At 38.8% G+C, this 21,310-nt stretch overlaps 1 protein-coding gene across 1 annotated transcript in view; it reads left to right on the top strand.

The window, feature by feature from the left end:
- The window catches only part of CDH8 (cadherin 8), a 170,621-nt gene that overhangs the window by 104,631 nt on the left and 44,680 nt on the right, over positions 1–21,310 (top strand). The window contains exons 5-7 of the mRNA XM_042438309.1: positions 957–1,144; positions 4,286–4,539; positions 11,525–11,661. Of these exons, the coding sequence (XP_042294243.1) occupies positions 957–1,144; positions 4,286–4,539; positions 11,525–11,661 (579 nt within the window). The remainder of the gene's footprint in view (positions 1–956; positions 1,145–4,285; positions 4,540–11,524; positions 11,662–21,310) is intronic.

Genomic DNA, 21,310 nt, shown 5'->3' with positions numbered 1-21,310 from the left:
AAATGCTAATATCTTATGCCAAGGGATAGTCTACACAATCAAAATGCTCCTCATTCCAGTCAAAAAGAATGTGCTCCAGCCACATGCAATTCTCAAGAGTTTGAGCATTTTTGCAGGGGAGCGTCAAAAAAACTCCTTAAGCTCAAACCCAGCACAAAAGGGGCAGAAATCTGCTGAAATGCACATTATCACATGTGGGGCTGGCAATCTGCTTCATGTGGATTCAGATAACTATGCATTTTTGGCAGCGGGAGAGTGAATAGCTGCAAATAGATGCAAATTTGCACAGGAAAGTGAAGACAATTAACAGTGGATGAGAATGTGTGAAAATCTGCAGCAATGTGCATAATACCCTTAAGTGTAAACTAGCCCCAAGACAAAAGGCCAGCTCCTGGTCCTTCTGCAAATCTTGGCTAATCCAATTTGCCTACAGAGACTGGTGTCACTGATCAAGATACCCTGCACCTTTTGCCCTGATAGCAGACTGCCCCTATAATTCATAGTTACCTTCCCATCTTAAAACCTAAGACACTAAAGTCCTTGGGAGAAACAAAACAAAGAAAACACAGTGAGATTTCATAGCTGAATAATGCAGGGATGGGCAGCAAGACTATAAATATCAAGGTACAATCCAAAAACGCCTGACATGTTTCTTGAAGGTGTTTGTGTGTGTCTGAAGATAACAGAATATTTTGTGTTAACAACACCGCACCATGATAGAAGTATGATAATAAAATAGGAAATTCTCGGAAGGCACTGCACATTACCATTCAGTAAATATACGATGCTTATGTGTAAGTAAGTAATGTGCAAACGAGGAAGCGTAAGAGAATATGGCTGTATCTCAAGCAGCCACCTGTCCAAAAGGAAGGACATAAAGAAAAACATTGGGGATCTGATTTAATGTGCAAGTGTCGCTGTCGCTGCTTTCATCTCTTTTTGTCTCTTTCTTTCAGGTTTGTATCATTTTTCAGTCTTGGAAGACATTGCCATTGGCGAACCAGTCGGAAGGGTTAAAGCAAATGACCTGGATATTGGTGAGAATGCTAAATCATCCTATGACATTATTGAAGGAGATGGAATGGATATCTTTGAAATCACCTCAGACTCCCAGACACAGGAAGGCATTATTAGATTGAGAAAGGTAAATGGCACCTGAAAGACTGGGTTTGTGACTTTGGTGTTGCATAAATGAGTCATAAAGTGTCTCTCTGCTGTATTGTCTTGATTAAAATCACTCCATGTTCTGTTTCGAAATGTTAGCCATAATAATAATAATAATTCTTATATGATGCATACCTGTATGTTTAGGTATGCGTTCCTCTCTAGATAGTTGGATAGATCCACAAAGAAGAATACATACCTACACATACGGATATCATCATCATCATCATCATCATCATCACCACCACCACCATCATCACCATCAATATTTATATGATGCTTCTATAAGAAAAAGAAAAAGAAACCTTTTTTTACCTTCAGGTTTACAATCTAAAGACACAACACAAAAGGACATGGGATTATGTCCAGCATATATTGCCACTTCTCTCCCTTTGTGATCAGGGCAGTGGTTGTTGGGATGGAGGGAGGGCATTTAGAGCATAGAATTGAGCGTAGGATTGATTACTATTGGTGCCCTCCGAGGGGTGGCATAGCCACGATGGCACAGCTTTATGATGCCCCTTTGGTGCTGCATCATGATGGCATGTGCCATGTAGACCGGTGCATGCCAACATGGCACCCTGGAGACATCCACAAAGTGCCGGTCTGTATCAGCCCTTAGTTTAAAAAGAAAAAAAGGCGTTTTTTGTCTCTGTCATATTAGTAATTCCTGATCTTCGCATTTCTGCATGAGCATGTGCAGAGAGTAGTTAGAATTACAGTTACAGAAGAAGAAAAGTTCAAGTATGTAAAAGTAGGTGATTTTTATATAGCCGTTTAAATACTCGTTTTATTGAAATACGAAAGGAGAAAGGATTGATTGCTCTCACAAACACTGAAACATATTCACACAAATAGATGGAAGACAGCCTATACCAGAGTTGAGGAACATGTGGCTTCCACACTTCGTGCAGCCATCAGGGTCATTTCTGTGTCCCACAGACCCCATTTATCTGTCCAATGTTGTGGCACATTGAGATCCCACCAGACCCTGCTACAAGCTCTTTGTCTTCTGCAGCATCTTATATTAGCTCCACAGTCAGAGCCCTCTTTATTATTCCTGGAGTCAGGACAGATGATGATTCAGGCTGCTTGTCTTGGCCTTCACCCCAGTCTCAACTGAATATACAGTTACCAAGTCTCCCAAATATCAATGTGTGTTTGCTGATGATTTCAGCACACATACATTTCTTTAAAAAATAATAATAACATGCACATATACATTGGAGAACAAATGTCCCACTATGCTCTCAGAGAATGAGTTTGACAAATGCTTTGGGTTGGTGTGATTTTGCCTCTTGAATCTGAAATGGCTGAAATGATACAGGATGCATGATTGGCAAATTGTGCATATGCTGATTTACAGCCACCTATTCATAGATACAAAAGCTTAGTAATTTCTAAGTCTGCAGAGAAGCAAGAGCTTGTCATATTTACCAAAAATTGCAAAGTTCCATTAGAGCTGGATTCATATCTTAAAAATGAACACAATTTTTGAAAGTGCAAATATATATTTAAGCTTCTGGAGTCTTCCTGAAAGGGTTCTGTGATTTCTATTTGTGCTCTTTGTATTTGCATTGCAGATTTAAGCTTCTGTGTCATTCTCTCTTCCTTCCTCCATCTCTTTGTTCCTTTCTATGGGACATTGTAATGCAAATGTACGTATCTTTCCAAAGCTTGACAAATTTGCAAGTTTTAAATTTTAATCATTGTGAAGCATCAGAGGGTTGGACTGTGAATCCGCATTTGTAGATATACTTGAAATTGCAGTAGATAGGAACTGTGGGTGATCATAACACTGGTGGTTTAGGATACATCTTTTAAAAATAAAAACTAGCAACATTTTTTCCTTGTTGATTTCTTCTTCCATTTGGACAAGTCTGCAAGCAGCCACTGAGAGGACGTTCTCCCTTGTTCCCACTAAAGAGGAGGGCCTCTTCAGATGCTCTTAAAATCCTAAAAGACCCATGCAGGTAGATACAGACCTTCAAATTGCCAGGATCCAAGCCATATAGGGTTTTATAGGTCAAAACCAGAAACAGACCATCAGCCAGAGGAGCTGTTGCAACACGGTTATTGTAATGCTCCCTATAGCTAGCCCCAGTTAACCCCCTGGCTTCAGCTCTCTGGGCCAGCTGAAGATCCTGGACACTTTTCAAAGTCAGTCCCATATAGAACGCATTACAGTAATTTAAATGGGATTTAACCAAGGCATATACAATCATGGCCAGTTCTGACTTCTCCACGAATGAGCGCAGTTGGCACACTAGCTTTAACTGTGCAATGTACTCCTGGGCCTCCAGGCTCAGCGATGAATCCAGGAATACTCTCAAACTTGTGTTTTCATGGGGAGTGTAACCCCATCTAACACAGGCTGAATCCCTATTCCCAGATCTGTCTTTTAACTGACCAGAAGCATCTCTGTCTTGTCTGGATTAAGCTTCAGTTTGTTTGCCCTCATCCAGTTCATCACAGCTGCCAGGCATGGGCTTAGGAACAGCATCCTTGGGAATATTTTATACTCATACAGTAGTCCAGTTTAAGCCAAAGATGGATGAAAACATGTGTAATTTATGTTGCTCGCTATAACTATAGCAGCAGATACAGCCACTAGAGACACTATAAGATTTTGTCATGGGTATCAGGTACAAATATCCTCATAAAACCCAATCAATATGTATGTTAACATTACCTTTACCCATGTGATTGTATCTAAATAGAACAGAATGCTGCTTTTCCTCGCTATGGAACAATCATTTCCAGATCTTTATATTTGCTAACTCATTCTGTATATACTGTAATAGAATATTTCCTTCATGTGAACATTTATATTTTTCTTTGCTTCTTATCTCCAGTGAAAATGATAACTGATTAGTTATGAGATTAATATGCAATCCAAGCCATTAGCACTTTTTATAAACAATTACATGGCTGTACCAGAGAAATAACACCACATGAACAAGGAGAACTGCACTTTGTTGGAGTCTCACTGAATCCTGCCCAATAAACAAATATCAATAAGCTTAAATGTATACTACTTCCATCCATTGATATTTTATTTGCTTGTTCTTGCTGCTGTACTCACTACTGAAAACAATTTATCTTCATCATTCTTTAACAGCCTCTGGACTTCGAGACCAAAAGATCCTATACTCTAAAGATAGAAGCCACTAATGTACAGGTTGATCCACGTTTCATTGGTGTGGGACCTTTCAAGGATACAGCGACAGTAAAAATCGTAGTAGAGGATGCTGATGAGCCTCCAGTCTTTTCTTCGCCAACCTACCTTCTGGAAGTGCATGAAAATGCGGCTATTAACTCTGTGATTGGTCAAGTGACTGCTCATGATCCTGATGTATCTTCAAGCTCAATAAGGTACTGCAATTTAAATCTATCTGCTGTGTGTGTGTTTCGAAGAATTTCATCAGTATATCATGCATATGCTATCAAAGAATGTGATGTATCAATATGGCCTGTCTTGTACATGGAGGACACCTTTGGGCATCTTCTGGCCATGTCCTCTCCTTTGGAGATTAGGTTTTGACCAGATAAAGAGCAATCCTATTGATGCTCCATCCACAGGATATTTTTCCTTTCCTGTTACATCCTCTTACATCCCTCTGGGGGATGTTTTATTTTCCTAGGCCTTTTAAAATATTGTTTGGACTTTTTATTATTTAAAAGTTTACTTTTCTTCTTTCTTAAAAAAAGAACTATAGGTTGAGTCCTCTTTATTCAGAATTCCAAAGTCCAAAATATTATATATATATATATATATATATATATATATATATATATATATATATATCTCCTAAACCGTTTTTCACAGGTAGCTGAGAGTAGTGACATTTTTGCTTTCTGATGGTTTAATATACACAAACTTTGTTTCATGCACAAAATTATTTTTAAAATAATGTACAAAATTACCTTCAGGCTATGTGTATATGGTGAATATGAAATATTAATAAATTTTGTGTTTAGGCATGGATCCCATCTCCAAGATATTTCATTATGTAAATATATGAAAACATAGGTATTCTGAAATCCATAATTTAAAAAAAAAAAATCCAAAATCCAAAACAGTTCTAGTCCCAGGCATTTTGGATAAAGGAGACTCAACCTGTAATTTGTATTAACTACTATGCTCTTTTAATATGGTTTTGATTTTTTTTTTCTTATTTTGGTTTATTTTGATTATTTAGTTGGTACTGTGAATTACTCTGAGAGTGATAACTCTGAACAGATGGCAAGGAAGGAAACAAAGTAGGAAGGACCAGAGGAAGACAGTAGATGTGCAGTTGGTGAACCCAAAGGTGCCAGAAAGCAATATAGTTCAGGTCTGAAGTCAATCAGTGGCAGAGAGCATGTTTTACATGCAGAAGGTCTTATGCCCAAGCCCTAGCTTTCCATTTATAAAAAGAATAGATGATGAAAAAGATCTCGGCCTCCATCCCTGGAGAGTTGCTGCCAGTCATAGTACAGAATACTGGCCTAAATGGACAAATAGGCTGGCCTTGTAAGAGGTGTCTTTCTCTGTTCCTCATTCCAGGTCAATATACATGTACCCATATCTGAATATTCATCTCTGTGTGTTTACTGCATAAAGAGTTTTGTATTCAATTTCCTTTAATAATGCTTTGTTATGGACAATTTTCTTTCATATCATGTGACGACTATAATCCAAAAAAAAATTAAGAAAGGTACAAATGCCAAAGAGTAACTGGATTTATTTGCTGTATTTAGTTGGGAAGTGCAAATTGAGTGGTTTAGTATCAGAATGAAAACTGATCAATTTTCTCCTGAATCTCTACAAAAATAAAACAACAAGACTTGTAAAACGTACAGACAAAATAAGCAAATAAAATAAAATAAAATAGACGATATATTGTGTCAAGGAGCATAAGTGATCAGCTCAGGTCTCAACAGATACCCAACAATGCTGATACACACACACACACACACACACACACACATCCATATCTATATCCATATCCATGATCACTACTTAATTGTGATTTTGACAATATTGTGACAATTCTACCTCCTTATACCTACTTTATTGGGCATTAACTGAATGGGAAGAAGGGGGTCCATTCTGTTGGCTAAATGACGTATCCATCAAGTTTAGGCAAGCAGGCAGGGAAAGGTTACTCAAGGCCTGTACAGATTGGAAGAAAGGAGCAGACAGAGGCAATGATCCGCTCCAATTGATGAGGCCAGGTGACCGAGGAATTTCCAGTGAAGTAAGTCTAATAAAATATCAGGAGGGCAATATTTTTGGATATCATGTAACCATTTCATACCATTTCAGTCCAAAGTCCTTTTCGTGATAATTTCTAAAAAGCTCTGCTTAATGTTGTGATTTTGCAATAGCCTTGGGTGATTCTCTAATAGATGTCAAGGGGTGAAGTATGAATTGCCTGGCACAGAAGATGAGTAAGCTAAATATCTAGGGTCAAGGAACCTAATGGAAAGTAGCCAGCCAGCAGGGCAATGGACCATGCAGGAAGCAAGGAGGGTAAGGATCAGAGGTGTAAGGTAGCAAGGGATCACAGGGTTGGGGTGCTGTGAACTATTGATTAGCAGTAATATTGACATCATCTGCCATCCCTTTCAGGCTCTTCTCTTTTTTCTGGTTTTAACTACAACCTCAATGTTGTGGAGATAGCAGGGAAGAATTTCCCCTGCTACAGTATATTGTTCGTTTGCTTGTTGAATTTATATCTAGCCTGTCCTCTGAAATGGGATTTAAAGTGACTCACAATAATTTTTGAAAAGATGAAAATAAAACACTACTTTACAAAAGTAAAAAAAGAAAGAAAGAATTAAATAGCAATATTTTAAGAAAAAGATTAGAAGAGTGAAAAACACTTAAGACTTGCATTTAGTAAACACAGAAACTTTTAGACCTGATGTGTTGCTGTGGATCAATAAAGCTAAATGTATGACTGGGTTCTTCCATGCATGAAAAATATGGGGACTATCCTGAAGACTGCTTGAGCTTCAAAATTCATTGCTGCAAAACTGGTTAGGGCAAAACAAAACAGAGGATGCAAATTCATAGTACATTAAATGAGAGGTACTACAAGGCTGGTCTACACATGGAAAATACTCATCATTCCAGTCAAATAGAATGTAATCCAGCCATATCTGATTTGTGTGGGTTTGGGATTTTTGTGCCCCCCCCAAAAAAAAAACCACTAGCAAAATTCCCCTTTTCTTTTTCCTTCCTATTTGGATGGCTGTTGTTCAGCCGGCCCCAAAATCAACTCTTAAGGCAGGATGCACCTGAAGTCGTAGCAACAGCAGATGAATCTAAGTACTCTCAGACTGCATCACTTCTGCATGATTTTACCGCTGCTTGTGCTACATTAATCTGTATTTTTAATAAAGTACAAATTAAAAGTACTAATGCACATGTTTATATTTCAGCTGCTGATAACTGTCAGAAAAGTGGAACAAACTAATGAAAAATGAACAATTCAGCAGCATGAAACCCAGTATAAAGCTAATTTCCAACACACATACACTACTATAAGAAACGGAGGTTATGCAATTTTACATAGGAATCCGAAAGGATTGCAAAGGGCACATCCAGGCCAGTTGAAAAGCCTCAGATTTTGTCCCTGTTATTTCTCGCTTCTTTGTTGAGTTAAAATAGCTGGTATAAAATGTCTCTCTGATCATACCAGGAGCTAACAGAAAATATTTGGGGGTAAGCAAAATATGTATGGATCCCCAAAATAAAGCTGGAGAGGACAGGAACAAAAACTGGGGCTTCATAGTCTTTGTAATCAGTCGGGATCTGACCTTAATGTCATTTCTGCCAAAATTCTGGGTCCAAAAATCATTGAATTTGGATGAGTCACATTTCTAGCATGTTTGTTACATCTTTTGCTTTACTCATAAATGTAAAAGCCATCAGGTCATGGGTGACATTCTTCTCCCTTCTACAGACTTCTCCCCTTAAAGGGAAAAAAATAAACATAACATACATACATACATAAATGCAGAAAGAGAGTGAGCAAGAGAGAGGATATTTCATTCTTGGCAGAAGAAAATCATTTTCTTAATTCACAGCAGGCCCTAAAATTCTAGATACAGTATTTTATGCCTTCCTGAGATGCAGCTGTTTATCTCAGTCACCTAGTAACATGCCCTCTCCAGTTGGCATTGCTGAGATGCGGTGATTTACGGCATCAATATTGTGATTCACATCTCAGCAGGGGGAAGCAAAAAGGGTGCTGGTGGAGGTTTCATAATGCCAAGTGCTGTTGCAAGCTTTCATTTACATTGGTACAAAACAGGAGGCATTTTGTGACAAGAGAGTAAACAGGCAGAGAAGTAATACTGCTGGAAATTGCCTTGGAATCTTCCTCAGAACCTTTAGATAAAGAAACACAATCGTACCACTTGTTTCCTCCAGCATTCAGTCTCAAAAGCAAACAACCAAGTCCCAGTAAACTGTGGTGTTACAATGGCAATTTCCAAGCTTATTATTTACCCAGGCCTCCCCTCCCCTTCACAGAAATATACTTTATATATTGCTTAGATGTTTGACAGTGTGCCCTCATTAAAAAGAGTTATAATATCATTATCAAGACAAGGTAGCTACAAACATCGCAGACAATATATATTAAGTGTCAGGAGGGGGCTTTCCTTGCTGGCAAACCTGTAAACCTGTTTCATTTGTGCTGAGAAATTGTTATACTTTTTAATTCATTTTGGGGTTGTGAATAGCTTGTTGAAAGTCAATATGGAAACCCACACAAACCCCCAGTTTTTTTATGGCTAGAGATACTGTAAACAAAATTACATCAGGGGAGGCATTTATTTACTTAGCTAAATAAAATCAACATGAAATATGACTTTTTGCTTGTGCATAGGAATCGAGGTTCACAATTTTATTCTGTTTAAGTGGAAATATTGCATATTGTTTGTTTTCTAATTTCTGTTTTCTAAAAGACAAATGTGGGATGCTTCAGTATTTCAGCATTGTATGGATGCATAACAGATGAGCTGGAAATCTGGGTAGCAAACACCATAAAATAATAAGAAATACATAAAGTTATTGCCTTCATATCCTGCTGTTAATCTTCCTATGAGTGTATGATAGGCTATTGTGGGAATGTGGGTGTTGAGTTTTGGTGGGCTTTTGCTAGGGCTGCACATTTCAAGTGTCTTGAGATCATGCAGCAAACTGTTACTGGGTTACTATGTTATTATATTTTTGTTGTCAAGGACAGAGAGAGGTGCTTATGAAATGTTATACTTTGTGTGTCAAAAGAACTTGGCAGGTGTTGCGCTCTATGCACTTTGACTTGGGTAGGCTTTGTGACTGTTTTGAGTGGCAAAAATGTATTTGGGCTTAACACTCAACTTTAGTCTTAGTTTAAGTAAAGTTAAGATAGTATCTGTAGCACTCTTCTTGTGTTCTGAGTCAAACAGTGCACAGTCAGCCTCCTCATCGGCCAAGAATTTCATCCAGGTCTACTTAAAATCTTATAATGTGGAGTATATTTACATATTTGTGCTGCTTGTTGTTGATGTTGATGGTGAGAGCAACAATTTTTTGGATGTGCGTAAGAGAAGATTCAGAAAACAAGACATGGCATAAACGGATGGACAGAATACCATGCAGCCCACATTTTTCGCTGAGGTTAGTCTCTGGGCTGGTGCAGTAATGGACAGATGTTTGCACATCCACCCATCCACCACTGCACAATGGATCCATCACAATTATCCTCCTTTTATGCCACTAACACCCGTTCTCCCCCGTTTTGGCCCGATCCTGTCCCATGCATGGCTTGGGAAAAAATGGCCATGTGATAATCTCCTTTCCGTCTGCCCATTTCAGGCTAGTCAGAGCCAGCCCTACCATTAGGCAATTGGAAGCATCCAGCTTGAACAACAGATTTTTGATACCATGAAAGGGCATCAGTTAGTAGTTACTTAATTTTATATTGTGGCATGCTTACTTGTAGGGAAAAGGGAGATGCTTTGGGGGGCTACTTTCTCAGGTATCTTAATAAACTGGCTAGCGTTCAGTTCCATGTATCTTTTCATGGGTTGGGGAGAGGCATTTGCTGACCTGTTTCATCTCTGACCTGAGATCAGTTCATATCGGAATTCACAAAGGACAAATTGCTTAAGCATCCCAATTACAACCTTTGCCCTCAATGTGGCAGAATACATACAACCCATTTTGACACTTCCTACTAAATCATCACTGCCTATTGAGGCAGAATACTGAGCAGATGCAAAACAGTTATGGCAGGATGTTATTAGATGCGGAACCTCAGAACAATAGTCATTATTGACTCTGATATAAATTCTCTGCTAGGATTTAGTGAAACCTTTCAAAGCTGTGGCTGTCACACCATATCAGTACTTCCCAGTCTCTCTCTCGATCGCTCTCTCTCACACACACAGACACACACATACACACACATATTCCCATCTCCTCTCTCATTGTACATCATCCATCAGCAATTGGAAGCCTTAATTTTCCAGTTTGGTTTCTTTTACAAGTAATGCATTAATAAAACAGCTATATGAAAATGGACTAGCATAAAAAGCTTTCCCGGAGACCTTGCAGGGAGTTTGAAATCACCATTTTGTTTAATGCCCCGTTGGAACAATTTACTGCAGCTCTTTCTTGTTAGTCAAGCTGGCTTCTCTGTTTAAAGCTGCATAATGTACCTGTGCATTCTTATTTGCAATCTCTGCTTAGCTGTCAGATCAGAGTTGTTTTGTTAGAAACTGATGATGACAGTCCGTAAAGCAGTAAATCTGTCTGGTTTGGGGGAGACATCTTTTTACTGGTAAAGGGTGATTTGTTAACCAGCAACTGTCCACAGAATTACTTTCAAACATACACAAGTGACATGTTTACTTAATTAATCAAAACTGGAGTATATGAGTGTAAGTTGCATCTTCATTAAAACACACGCACACACACACACACACACACACACACACACAAAACTCTGCCTGCTTAAGGTATTGACAGCATTATCAGCATTCGCTATGAAATACGACATGAGCTGTTCAATAAATTTGATGGATCATCTAATTAACTCTTGATTCACAGTGGTTTTGCAAAGATACTACCTGATCAGATGACAGCTCCCAACCTTCATGCTGAGAGCACACAGCTAATTACTCCTTGGACTATAATTCTGTTTCTTGATTCTTGGTTCATTGTTTTTATCTTATATTTTATTACACGACTGAGCTCTTCAAACTTATTGGGGCTATCAAACTGCTGTTTCTGATTGATTTCTCAGATTGTGTTACTGCAGTGCATTCAGGCCATACAAATGTATTCAAGTAAATTTCAAGGATGTCCATTTTGTAGGTTTTCTATTGATCGGAACACTGACCTTGAGAGACAATTCAACATTAATACACAAGATGGAAGAATAACATTGGCAACCCCACTGGATAGAGAAACCAGCACATGGCACAATATAACCATTGTAGCAACGGAAGACAGTAAGTGTCCATTAATGCTAAATTTGTCCTTTCACTGTTTTGTTGTGTGTACTAGTTACCATTGAGAATGCAAATACAAAAGGCACTGAATCATGCAAAGTATGTTGACAGAAGCCAATGTTTTGCTTTGCTTGGTCTTTCATTGTATCTAGTGTAATATAAGACAAAAAAAAATTAGATAACTGTTCCATGTCTGAGACTAATTTAATCAGGATAAATTGACTTTCAATCCATTTTTTGAGCAGTGTTGATCATTGCAATCCTATACATACTTATGTAATGATGAGCTTGGGTTTGATAAAATGAGCCCTATATCATCTGCACACACATCCATTTCATTTTTGTTTAAGCATTATCAAAATTCCTCCTGTTCTACTAGTATTTGGTTTGTAAGTGTGGAGTGATAGCCCTCTTTATAGCTTGATTGTTTATTCCAACTAAACAATCATGTTAATCATTGCAGCAATAGGAACTTAGTATGTCAACACTTTGATTGATTTTGTGAGTCTATTAGGACAGAGCATTGGAGTACAGTTGGGGTACAAGGATGTATAGAAGGATGGTTGTGGAGCCAGTCTTCACCTCCTGGTATGTATTCGCATATGAATCAATTTGAGGGAGAACCCTGAATATTCATTAGAAGATGTGAGGACAACTTACTCTATAAAAGAAAAGATCTCCTTCAATGGTGGGAAATAATGTAGGGCCAGGGATTCCTATCACATGAAAAAGTTCCTACATACATACATTTGAATATGTTTAATACTCTTTAGATTTAGATGTCTGAGGGTCACAGGTGGAGCCTGCTAGTAGGATCCCACTCATATGCGTGTTCGTTGTATGTAATAATATTAATACCTGAAAGGGACTGTCAGCTTCCTTCCATGATTATTCTGAAGGGTGAGCTCTGTGTAAGAAGTGACAAACTTCAAGAGGCTGTATTTTCATTGATGTTGCATTGTTTTATCCCCAGATGACTACCAATATGTATGAGCTGACAATCTATCCAAATTGCTATCCTTTTTAGAAGAAATTGCTATTCGTTAAAAGTTAAAAACTTTAAATGTGGTATCCCCTTTCTAACATCAAACTTTCTAAGTGACACTCCATTATTCCAGTTTAACTGCTATGTTTTTAAGGTTGCTCTCCTATACTTTCAGGCATTTTATATTTTCTACCCTTTTGGGTTTCTTTCTCTATTCATTTAGCATGAGAGGGTCATGGGCATTAAAAGTTGAGTCAGTTTTTAACTCAAAAATGTGAGTCAGCTTATCCATGAGTCAATGTAAATACTGTACTTAACTCTTATTTAAAAAGGAACCATCCCTTGGTGAAAAGCCAGTGTATAAACTGTCCTGGAAGCACTGACCTCCTCTCTGTTCTCTCATCCATCAGCCTTTAGTGTGAGCACAAACGGTTATGCTTGCTGGAAATCTATAAGTTCTTTGGCATTGTTTTTCTTTGCTTCATTCTTTAGATCATTTTTACATACCCCTAAGTCTTACCCTTGACTTACCCATTGGTGATATCAAAGCCCATAATTTGAGCCTTCAGATCTGCCTTTGACTTATACATGAGGTCGATTTACAGTTGAGTGTATACAGTACCTCCTCGGCTCTGATCTATGTCTTATGTCTAATCTAGATGTTTGTTTATATATTCTTTCCTGCTTCTTAATTCCCAGACCTGTTCAGTTGTGAAACCATGAAGAATTTGAAATTCATGATATATACCTTCATATGCCAGGGTGCCACTATACATTAGAAATAATGCAGTTTGACACCACCTTAAGTTATATATCTGCATCCCATAGATACCTGCAAGTTGTAGTTTTACAAGGTCTTTAGTCTTTTCTGCCAATGTAGTCACAAAACTACAAATCCAAGGATTCTGTAGGATGGTGCCCTGGCAGTTAAAGTGGTGTCAAACTGCATTATTTCTGCAGTGCAGATGCACACTTAGAGACAAAGCACAGAAAAAATGTTCTGAAATTATATGTGTTCATCCCTGAATCACTACGAAAGATAGTTTAGAAAAAATTGTGTAATTGTTTTATACAGTCATCTTCCATGTGGACACAAGGAAGAGTATAACTACTCCACCACAAAGCACGCCATTAGTGCCTATGTATTGTTAGTGTTCTGTTTATGCCGTTCCTTTAAAACTGTGTTTGTTTTCTGCTATAAAAGAAGAATAGTTTTTCTTGCCCTAACCCTGTGGGAAATGCTACCACTTTTTCCTTGCAGGCAGGCTGCCAAAATGAGACTGCACATGCTATGTGCTTTGAACAAGACCATAGATTTTATTAGCATTCTCTTTGTAGCATCTGCTGTAGATAAATCCAGTTCACAACCTAGCAACAGGGGATTCTTTCATGCTTGCTCTAGGTGTATCTCTCTCCTTGCACATACTGGAGAGTTCTTACCTGTTCTCAGTAACCTGTAAGAGCTGATACCAGTACCCCTACTTCGGTAGGCAATATTGACTATTCTTATAGATGCTTCTTTAGGTAAGCCTTCATTGCTTCTGCGGCTTGGAATCCAGGTGTTTCTGAATGCCCCCTTGCCTCCTTATTACCTAGGGAGGCCTTTCTTTGGGTTTACCCACCCGATATGGTTGCGCACATAGTGACCGTTTCCTTTGGTGACATTTAACTTTGAACTGCTCTCTCTAGAGGTCCATTCAAGCAATACAGTTACGGCATTATTATTCCGCTTTCACTTTCATAAGGTGCAGAAATAAAGCAGTTTGACACCACTTTGACTGCCATGGCTCCATCCAGTGGAATCCTAGAAATTGTAGTTGAGTGAGGCACCAGAGCTCTCTGGCAGACTAGGGAGTTTATCACATGGGAGGTAAGGTGCCCTGTGCTTATACGGGGTTTAAATCCCAGGAAAATCCCACAAGAGTGGGGTTGTTTTCAGACATGTCACATGAATTAAGCATTAACACAACATTAACCTGTACGAAAAGCGGCAAAATCGTCCTGCTTTTTAACTTTGGGATTTTCCTGAAGTTAAAAAGCGGCATGATTTGGCTGCTTTTTGCACATGTTAATTTCACATCAATGCTTAATTTGAGCGATGTTCTCTGAAAACAATCCCACTCCTGCAGGATTTTCCCAGGTTTAAACCCTATTTCTGCATGGGATTTGGGTGCTTCCCTCCCATGTGATAAACTCCTTTGATGAATACCTCACCAAACTACAAATCCCAGGATTCCACAGGATTGAGCCATGACAGTTAAAGTGGAGTCAAGCTGCTTTATTTATGCAGTGTGGAAAAGCTGATAGTTACATCCCAAGGGATTCTGTGGTGAGCATTCTGGTTGAGAATACCAAATGCTGATCCCTAAACTACCAGTCCTTGGATTCCATAGGATGGAACCATAGCAGTTAAACTGGAATAATAGCACAGTGATTGTGTAATGTTAATGGGCACCCAGGACTGTGAATATGATCGTTGATCATATCATATCTACACGTATCAGGTAAGAGTGATCCAACTTGCCCAGGAATTTTAAACCAAAGAAAAAAGAGAGATTATTTCAATGCAGGAATGGATAATGCTGGTCAACTGCAATGTTCACCATCCCTCACTATTGGCTGTGATGGTTGTGGTTGATGGGGTTTATAGACCAAAACCACAAGGGGTTGGACTTGATAGACCTTGAGGTCTCTTCCAACTCTACGATTGTCTGATTTCATGATCCTGACCAAAATTGCCCCAGACAACAAGAATTCAAGGGACATAAACTGCCAAAGGGGAGCAGCTTTCTTCATAGCTGGAGCTGGAGCAGAACGTCTTTAACTGGGGGATAGGAATTATGTGACCCTCCATGTGCTGTTGGACTGCAACTCCTAGCCATTATATTCTGTAATGTTTGTTTTACATCTGTGAGCCAACTTGGTCTGTTCGGGGAGAAAGACAGCATATAAATGAAATAAATAAATAAATAAATAAATAAATTCTAACCAGTATAGCCAATGGTTAAGGATGCGGAAATTGCAGTTCAACGTCATCTGGAGAGTCACGCAGTCCTCAACCTCAGTTTAATCTCTCCTCCATACATACTGAAGTTTTAATCCAAATTGCTTCCATACCTAATTAAAAAAGAAGTGTGCCATTAGCATAACATCTGCCCGGTTCTTAATGTGCTGACTTATTGACTGCTGGGCCTTTTTTAGTTGTTTGTTGGGGAGAAAAAATAAGCAAGGATTTCTTTTTCCACTCTAATACTGCTCTTGTCTTTCTTTTTTATATAAACCTTCCTTGCTGTTTATGCTTTTTATGATTTGTAAACTGTCTCCAAAATGACTGTGATAAGTCAAGGGAATAAATAAATGAATAAAGGGTTTGCCTGAAGCATGCCTGTCCTACTTGAAAAGCCCTCCTGTTATTTCGTCCACTGACTTCTGATGATGTTTCTGGGAAGACTGAAGTGTTTTCTCATTTTTTTTACCTGTTATGGATACTCTCTGTTGCAAATGCTATCGGCTGAAACAAAAGAAGCAAAGAATGCTGCTAAAGAAAAGGGACAGAAAAGGACCAGTTGCTGTTGTGTGCCCTCAAGCTGTTTCTGAGTTATGATGACTCTATGGTGACCCTGTTGCAGGGTTTTCTCAGCAAGATTTGTTCAGAGAGGGTTTATCTTTGTTTTCCTTGGAAGCGGAATGAGTGTGACTTGGCCAGGGCCAACCAGTGGGTTTCCATGGCCGAGTCGGGATTGAAACCCTAGTCTCCAAGTCCTTGTCCAACTGTCAAACTATTACACAAAGGTGCCTCCCTGAAAAGTAATGACTTATAAAGTTTTAAATGCTATTTGGATTATAACTTCAGTATGTGTGGAGTAAATATGGAATTTGGATTATAACTGCAGTATGTATGGAGGAGAGATGAAGCCAGGGGCGCAGACAGTTGAAGTGGTGTCAAATCAGATTATTTCCGCAGTGCGACTGCAGTCTATGTTTCATATTTTTTTTAAGTCTGTAGCTATGTTGTAATTTTTAAGAACTCCGTAGAAATTTGTTATTCCCATATGAAATTTCTCCCAAATATTTACACATTTTGCTGGTTGTTTCCCTGACCCATGAATATTTGTGCTCATGTTTTCTTAATATACACAATTTTGTACAACATTTCCCCTAATAGGCTGCCATTCTTGGAGAAAGTTGGCATACAAATGTAATGAAATGAATAGATAAATATATTTGGGTATAATATTTTTTTCAACAAACTCTTATGTGATGAAACCAGAAGTGTGCAAACTGAAGGATAGCAGTGTTACTATGTCAGTTCAAGGAGCTTGGAACATTTTTTTTAATACTAGCATGAAAAACAGCATTTTAAAAGTAGCTTTGCACTGGGGCCACAACAAACTACAATTCCCAGAATTCCATAGCATTGACCCATGGCAGCTAGAGTGATGCGAAACTGAATTATTTTTGCAGTGCAGTCTTAGGCTGTGGTGTAGACTCATGGCCAGCATGTTTACTCTGCTAATGAAAGAATGTGTGTTTCATAATTTAGGACTCCTAGATAAACTAGCATAAAGGAAGATAAAGGAAGAAGGGAATCAATGTGTGTTTTTCTAACAAATGTTGAAATATAGATGCAGAGATTGTCTATGGTGCAATAGCTACAAATAGTTATGGCGCTCCTGTCCATTGGCCTACCACCCTTTTATTAACAGAATACATTTATTTAATTTTTAGTAAGTACTCTTGTAGAAATTGAGAGAAGGAGCCCTGGGGAAAACAGGGAATTTGGAAAGCTGTTGGCTAATAAAGCCTTTGAAAGGGTTGCTATGGGTGATAATTTTACCTGCACATTTATTTTCGATGGAAGAATCATGAATTTTGGAGAACAAAAGACAAAAAAGAAGCGTTGAGAGCTTTTGCATAACACCAGTTCAAACAGAGATCATCACTTTATGAGGCCTCTTAGCGTGGTACAAAATATTTGTCCGTTTTGTTAAACTGTGCTGGAAATGGAAAACATTTACATTCTATACCTGTATATGCAAACTATGTATGGGGCATTGAAAGTGAACTGGATAACAACAAAACCACGTGGCCATTTGTTGTGCAGCATTGCTGTTTGTTTGTTTTACATAGAATACAGCAATGTTACACAACAAAATGCTGCACAAAATCAGCAATGGTGCACAAGAAATAGCCATATGAGTTTCTTGTGCAATGTTGTACATTTTGGTTGTGCAACCTTTTTCTTGTGCAACATTGCTGGTTTTTACATAGAACACACAAAACATCATGAGCAGTAGTGTTTTGAGGACAAATCCTCCCACATGTTCCCCAAATGTTCTAATTTAGTTTGATAGAAATGATGCTACTTTTATTACAGAGAGTTCCAGAGGAGAAAATTTCAGAGAAATCCCCATCTTTGCATTTTATGACTCTTGTACTATTTTTCCTCATGATGTGGTAAAGATGTGTGTGCTGTCTTTCATAATAAAAGAACTCTGTTGCTTTTGGTAACATCCCAGCTTCTCCTTGCTGCAGTGAAAGCTCAGGGGAAGATGTCAAAAGGAAATTCCCCCTACATGACTTTTTCAGACCAGAAAGTGCGGACAGCTGAGGAAGCTGCAGAATGATTAAAAGATGTGAAATAGGAAAAATAAGTGCTGCATCCATAGCCAACTTGAAATGTTACAATGACTTCACCAAAATATATTCCAATGGGACTTGTGAATGAAGCAGAAAAATAGAAGCTTCTTTCAGGAGAAGATCTTCCAACGACAAGCATTTGCGAAAAATGGAGAAGAGGCCCACAATGAGGTTGGCCTATTTGGCAGTATATCTGCAAGATGTGTCTCCAGTGGCTTCTCAAAATATTGGCAGGCATCAGGCTACAAGATCATAAGCTGGACTTTAAATTTAGGGTTTTTAACAACAGAATATGACCACCACCCCTAAAAAAAAAACCCTACCTCTGAAGCCAGGCACTTCTCCAACTGAAAGGTTTTTGACTAGATTACTGTCCCAGACACAGGGAACATTGGGAGAAGCAGTTTTGGCAGGACCCCTAGAGTCTCTTCTGGTGTCTAAGGCCCTGTACAGATCTGCAAAAAGCACCGGCACAGATATGATATGATCACTGTGGCACAGTGCCCAAATGGCATAACACAGAAGGAGTGTCATCATGGTGCGCCACCATGCCTATGAGACAGCTTCTTTTTGCTCCCTCCAGAGATTGGTGCCGCAGCATGTGGTTGCTGTGGCACTGATCTAGGGCAAAAAGGGGCAGCTGCATGCTGCCCATCTGTATAGCCCCTAACTCAATCCATCCTGCAAATGGGAGAGTACTACTTGGCATCCCCCAGTTCCTTGATCTTCAGCACCTCAGAACCCCTTTGACTGGGGAACTGCTTGGCTTAAGCAAGACTGAGAGAAAGAACTTTGTACTTATGTCTGCCAATACAAGACTTTGGCCTGAAATAGTTGAAGTTGGACTAGATTGCCCTTCCAACTCTAAGTTTCTGATTCTATAAATAGAGTGGTGAATTTCAAGAAACTGTGCATAGCTGTAATTCTGGCAGATGCTTCTGAGTTCTGCCTTCAGTTATTCCAATGAAAGAGGATCTCAGCAAGATTAGGTAAAACAATTGCTCTGTTGGATATGTGCTCAAGTCAGAGTAAACTACTGAGCGTTCTATAGCAATAGTCTGATTCAACAAGAGGTAACTATGTGATGAATATTTCTGTAGGCCTCTTCCCCAAATCAGTGACTGTAAAACTATTTGTAAAATGCCACAATCTATCAGGGACCATTTGGCTCTTCAAGCTCCATTGATCACTGCTTTTGCAGGAATACAGTACTGTGATACAACCTCTCTCTCTCTCTCTCTCTCTCTCTCTCTCTCTGTGTGTGTGTGTGTGTGTGTATTTGAACAAAGAAAATAATTCACACAAAGTCTTTTGCGAATCAATCACCTTTTTGTCTTTGGCTTGCTTCAGATCTTGCTTACACCTGATAATGGGAGCTTGTGAATACCAGCAATTCCAGTGGAATTACAATAGAAGTAGAAAGCATCAAAATCCAACAGGAAGGTTTTTAAAACTATAATAGAACTTAAGTCTTTTGAATATGATCCCAATCAGTAGGCATCATGTGAACCGCAGCATTTATCACCATGGAAAGTCTGTTTTTTTTTATGGCTTGACTGTGAAAATAATGATACCAAATGGTGCCATGTATTTGAGTTCCTGCTGCTTAAATGTTCTGTATTTCCAGCATAATTATATGACATTTGCGTTGAAACAAAGGCTGGAATGTGTATTGCTTTGGGGCTGGTGGGGTGGATTTTGCTTATCTGAAAAGAATTTTTTTAAAAAACCAAAACAAAACAAAACAAAAAACTTCAGAGACTCAAATTATCATGTTGAACAGATTTATACCGGAGAGGTGCTTTATATTTTTAATTGTGATTTATCCTTGTGAGAAGTAAATTTCTCCCGCAGAACAAATTGTTCCTGCTAAACCTGTAAGAAATATCATCATTAAAACTGATAAATGGCAGTCTCACCAAATTATCGCTGAATATTTATCAAGAGTTTTAATTATTAGAAAGTTGGGAGGATAGCGGTTGGAGCCTGGATGACCATCTCACACTTGTCACAATTTAAATACTACTGGGATGGGGGGAAATGTAGAATTTCTGAACCACAGAATCTTAGTCATTTGAAGCACTTCTGCTGTCTGACTCTCTAAGATATTAGGGAGATTTCACCTCCAGTCGTGATGGACTCAGCTGCAATTCCCCCCTCCAAAAATGGCATTATTTTTGCATTTGATCAGCAGTGGAAATTCATTGCTGGGTAAGTCTGATTCCCAGCGCAGGAATTTATTACAAGTATACTGTCAGCAAACTAAATTTTTGCAGCATGTCAAAAGCATGACAGCCATAGTCTCTATTGGGAGTGAGGCCTTTTCAAATATCTAGAATACCCACAACCTGATATTTGGAAGGATTATAGAAGAAAGGATGGGATTTCAAGCATTGCTTCAACAAGCAAAAGTCTCCTGTTTGAAAACTTCTTGACTATCAAGTAAAACATAGCTCTGAACTGAAGGCACCTGAGGTTTCCTACATTTATTCTTCACAACATATTTGTAGCCTTATGCTCTAGAGTAGATTTACATGAGGGAGAGATCAGTCACATGGCAGTGATGCAACCCAGGAAAAGGTGCTGGAAACTAGAGTAGTGATAGACCAGAAGAGAGATATGGGAGGATGTCCACCAAAATTGCTACTGAGATAGCCAAGCAAGGTAGACAAGAACAGAAATTAGTCATTTATTTGTATATTTATATCCTGCTTTCCCCCCAGAATTGGGAAAATGCTCCAAAACTGAGTCTAGACACAAAGGGATGCTCTGCATCCCAGCTGCAACTGCAATGGCAGGTGAAGTTGCATTCATGTCTTACTGACATACTTCCTTATAAGTTGTTCATTCGCCACAGTTTGAATCTTGGACTAGATAGAGTTTGGTCTGATCCAGCATGACTTTATTGATATGGTCACTAGGATTATGCATGGTGTAGAGCCAATGATGGTTTGAGTGTTGGTTTAGGACACGGCGAGACCAGGGTTTGAATCAAGTCACCCTCTCTCAGCCTCAGGGGAAGGC

Source organism: Sceloporus undulatus, chromosome 8, assembly GCF_019175285.1.
Source record: "Sceloporus undulatus isolate JIND9_A2432 ecotype Alabama chromosome 8, SceUnd_v1.1, whole genome shotgun sequence".
Classification (NCBI taxonomy): Eukaryota; Metazoa; Chordata; class Lepidosauria; order Squamata; family Phrynosomatidae; genus Sceloporus; species Sceloporus undulatus.
Note: the sequence above shows the minus strand (reverse complement) of the source record. Positions and strands in the feature narration are given on the sequence as shown.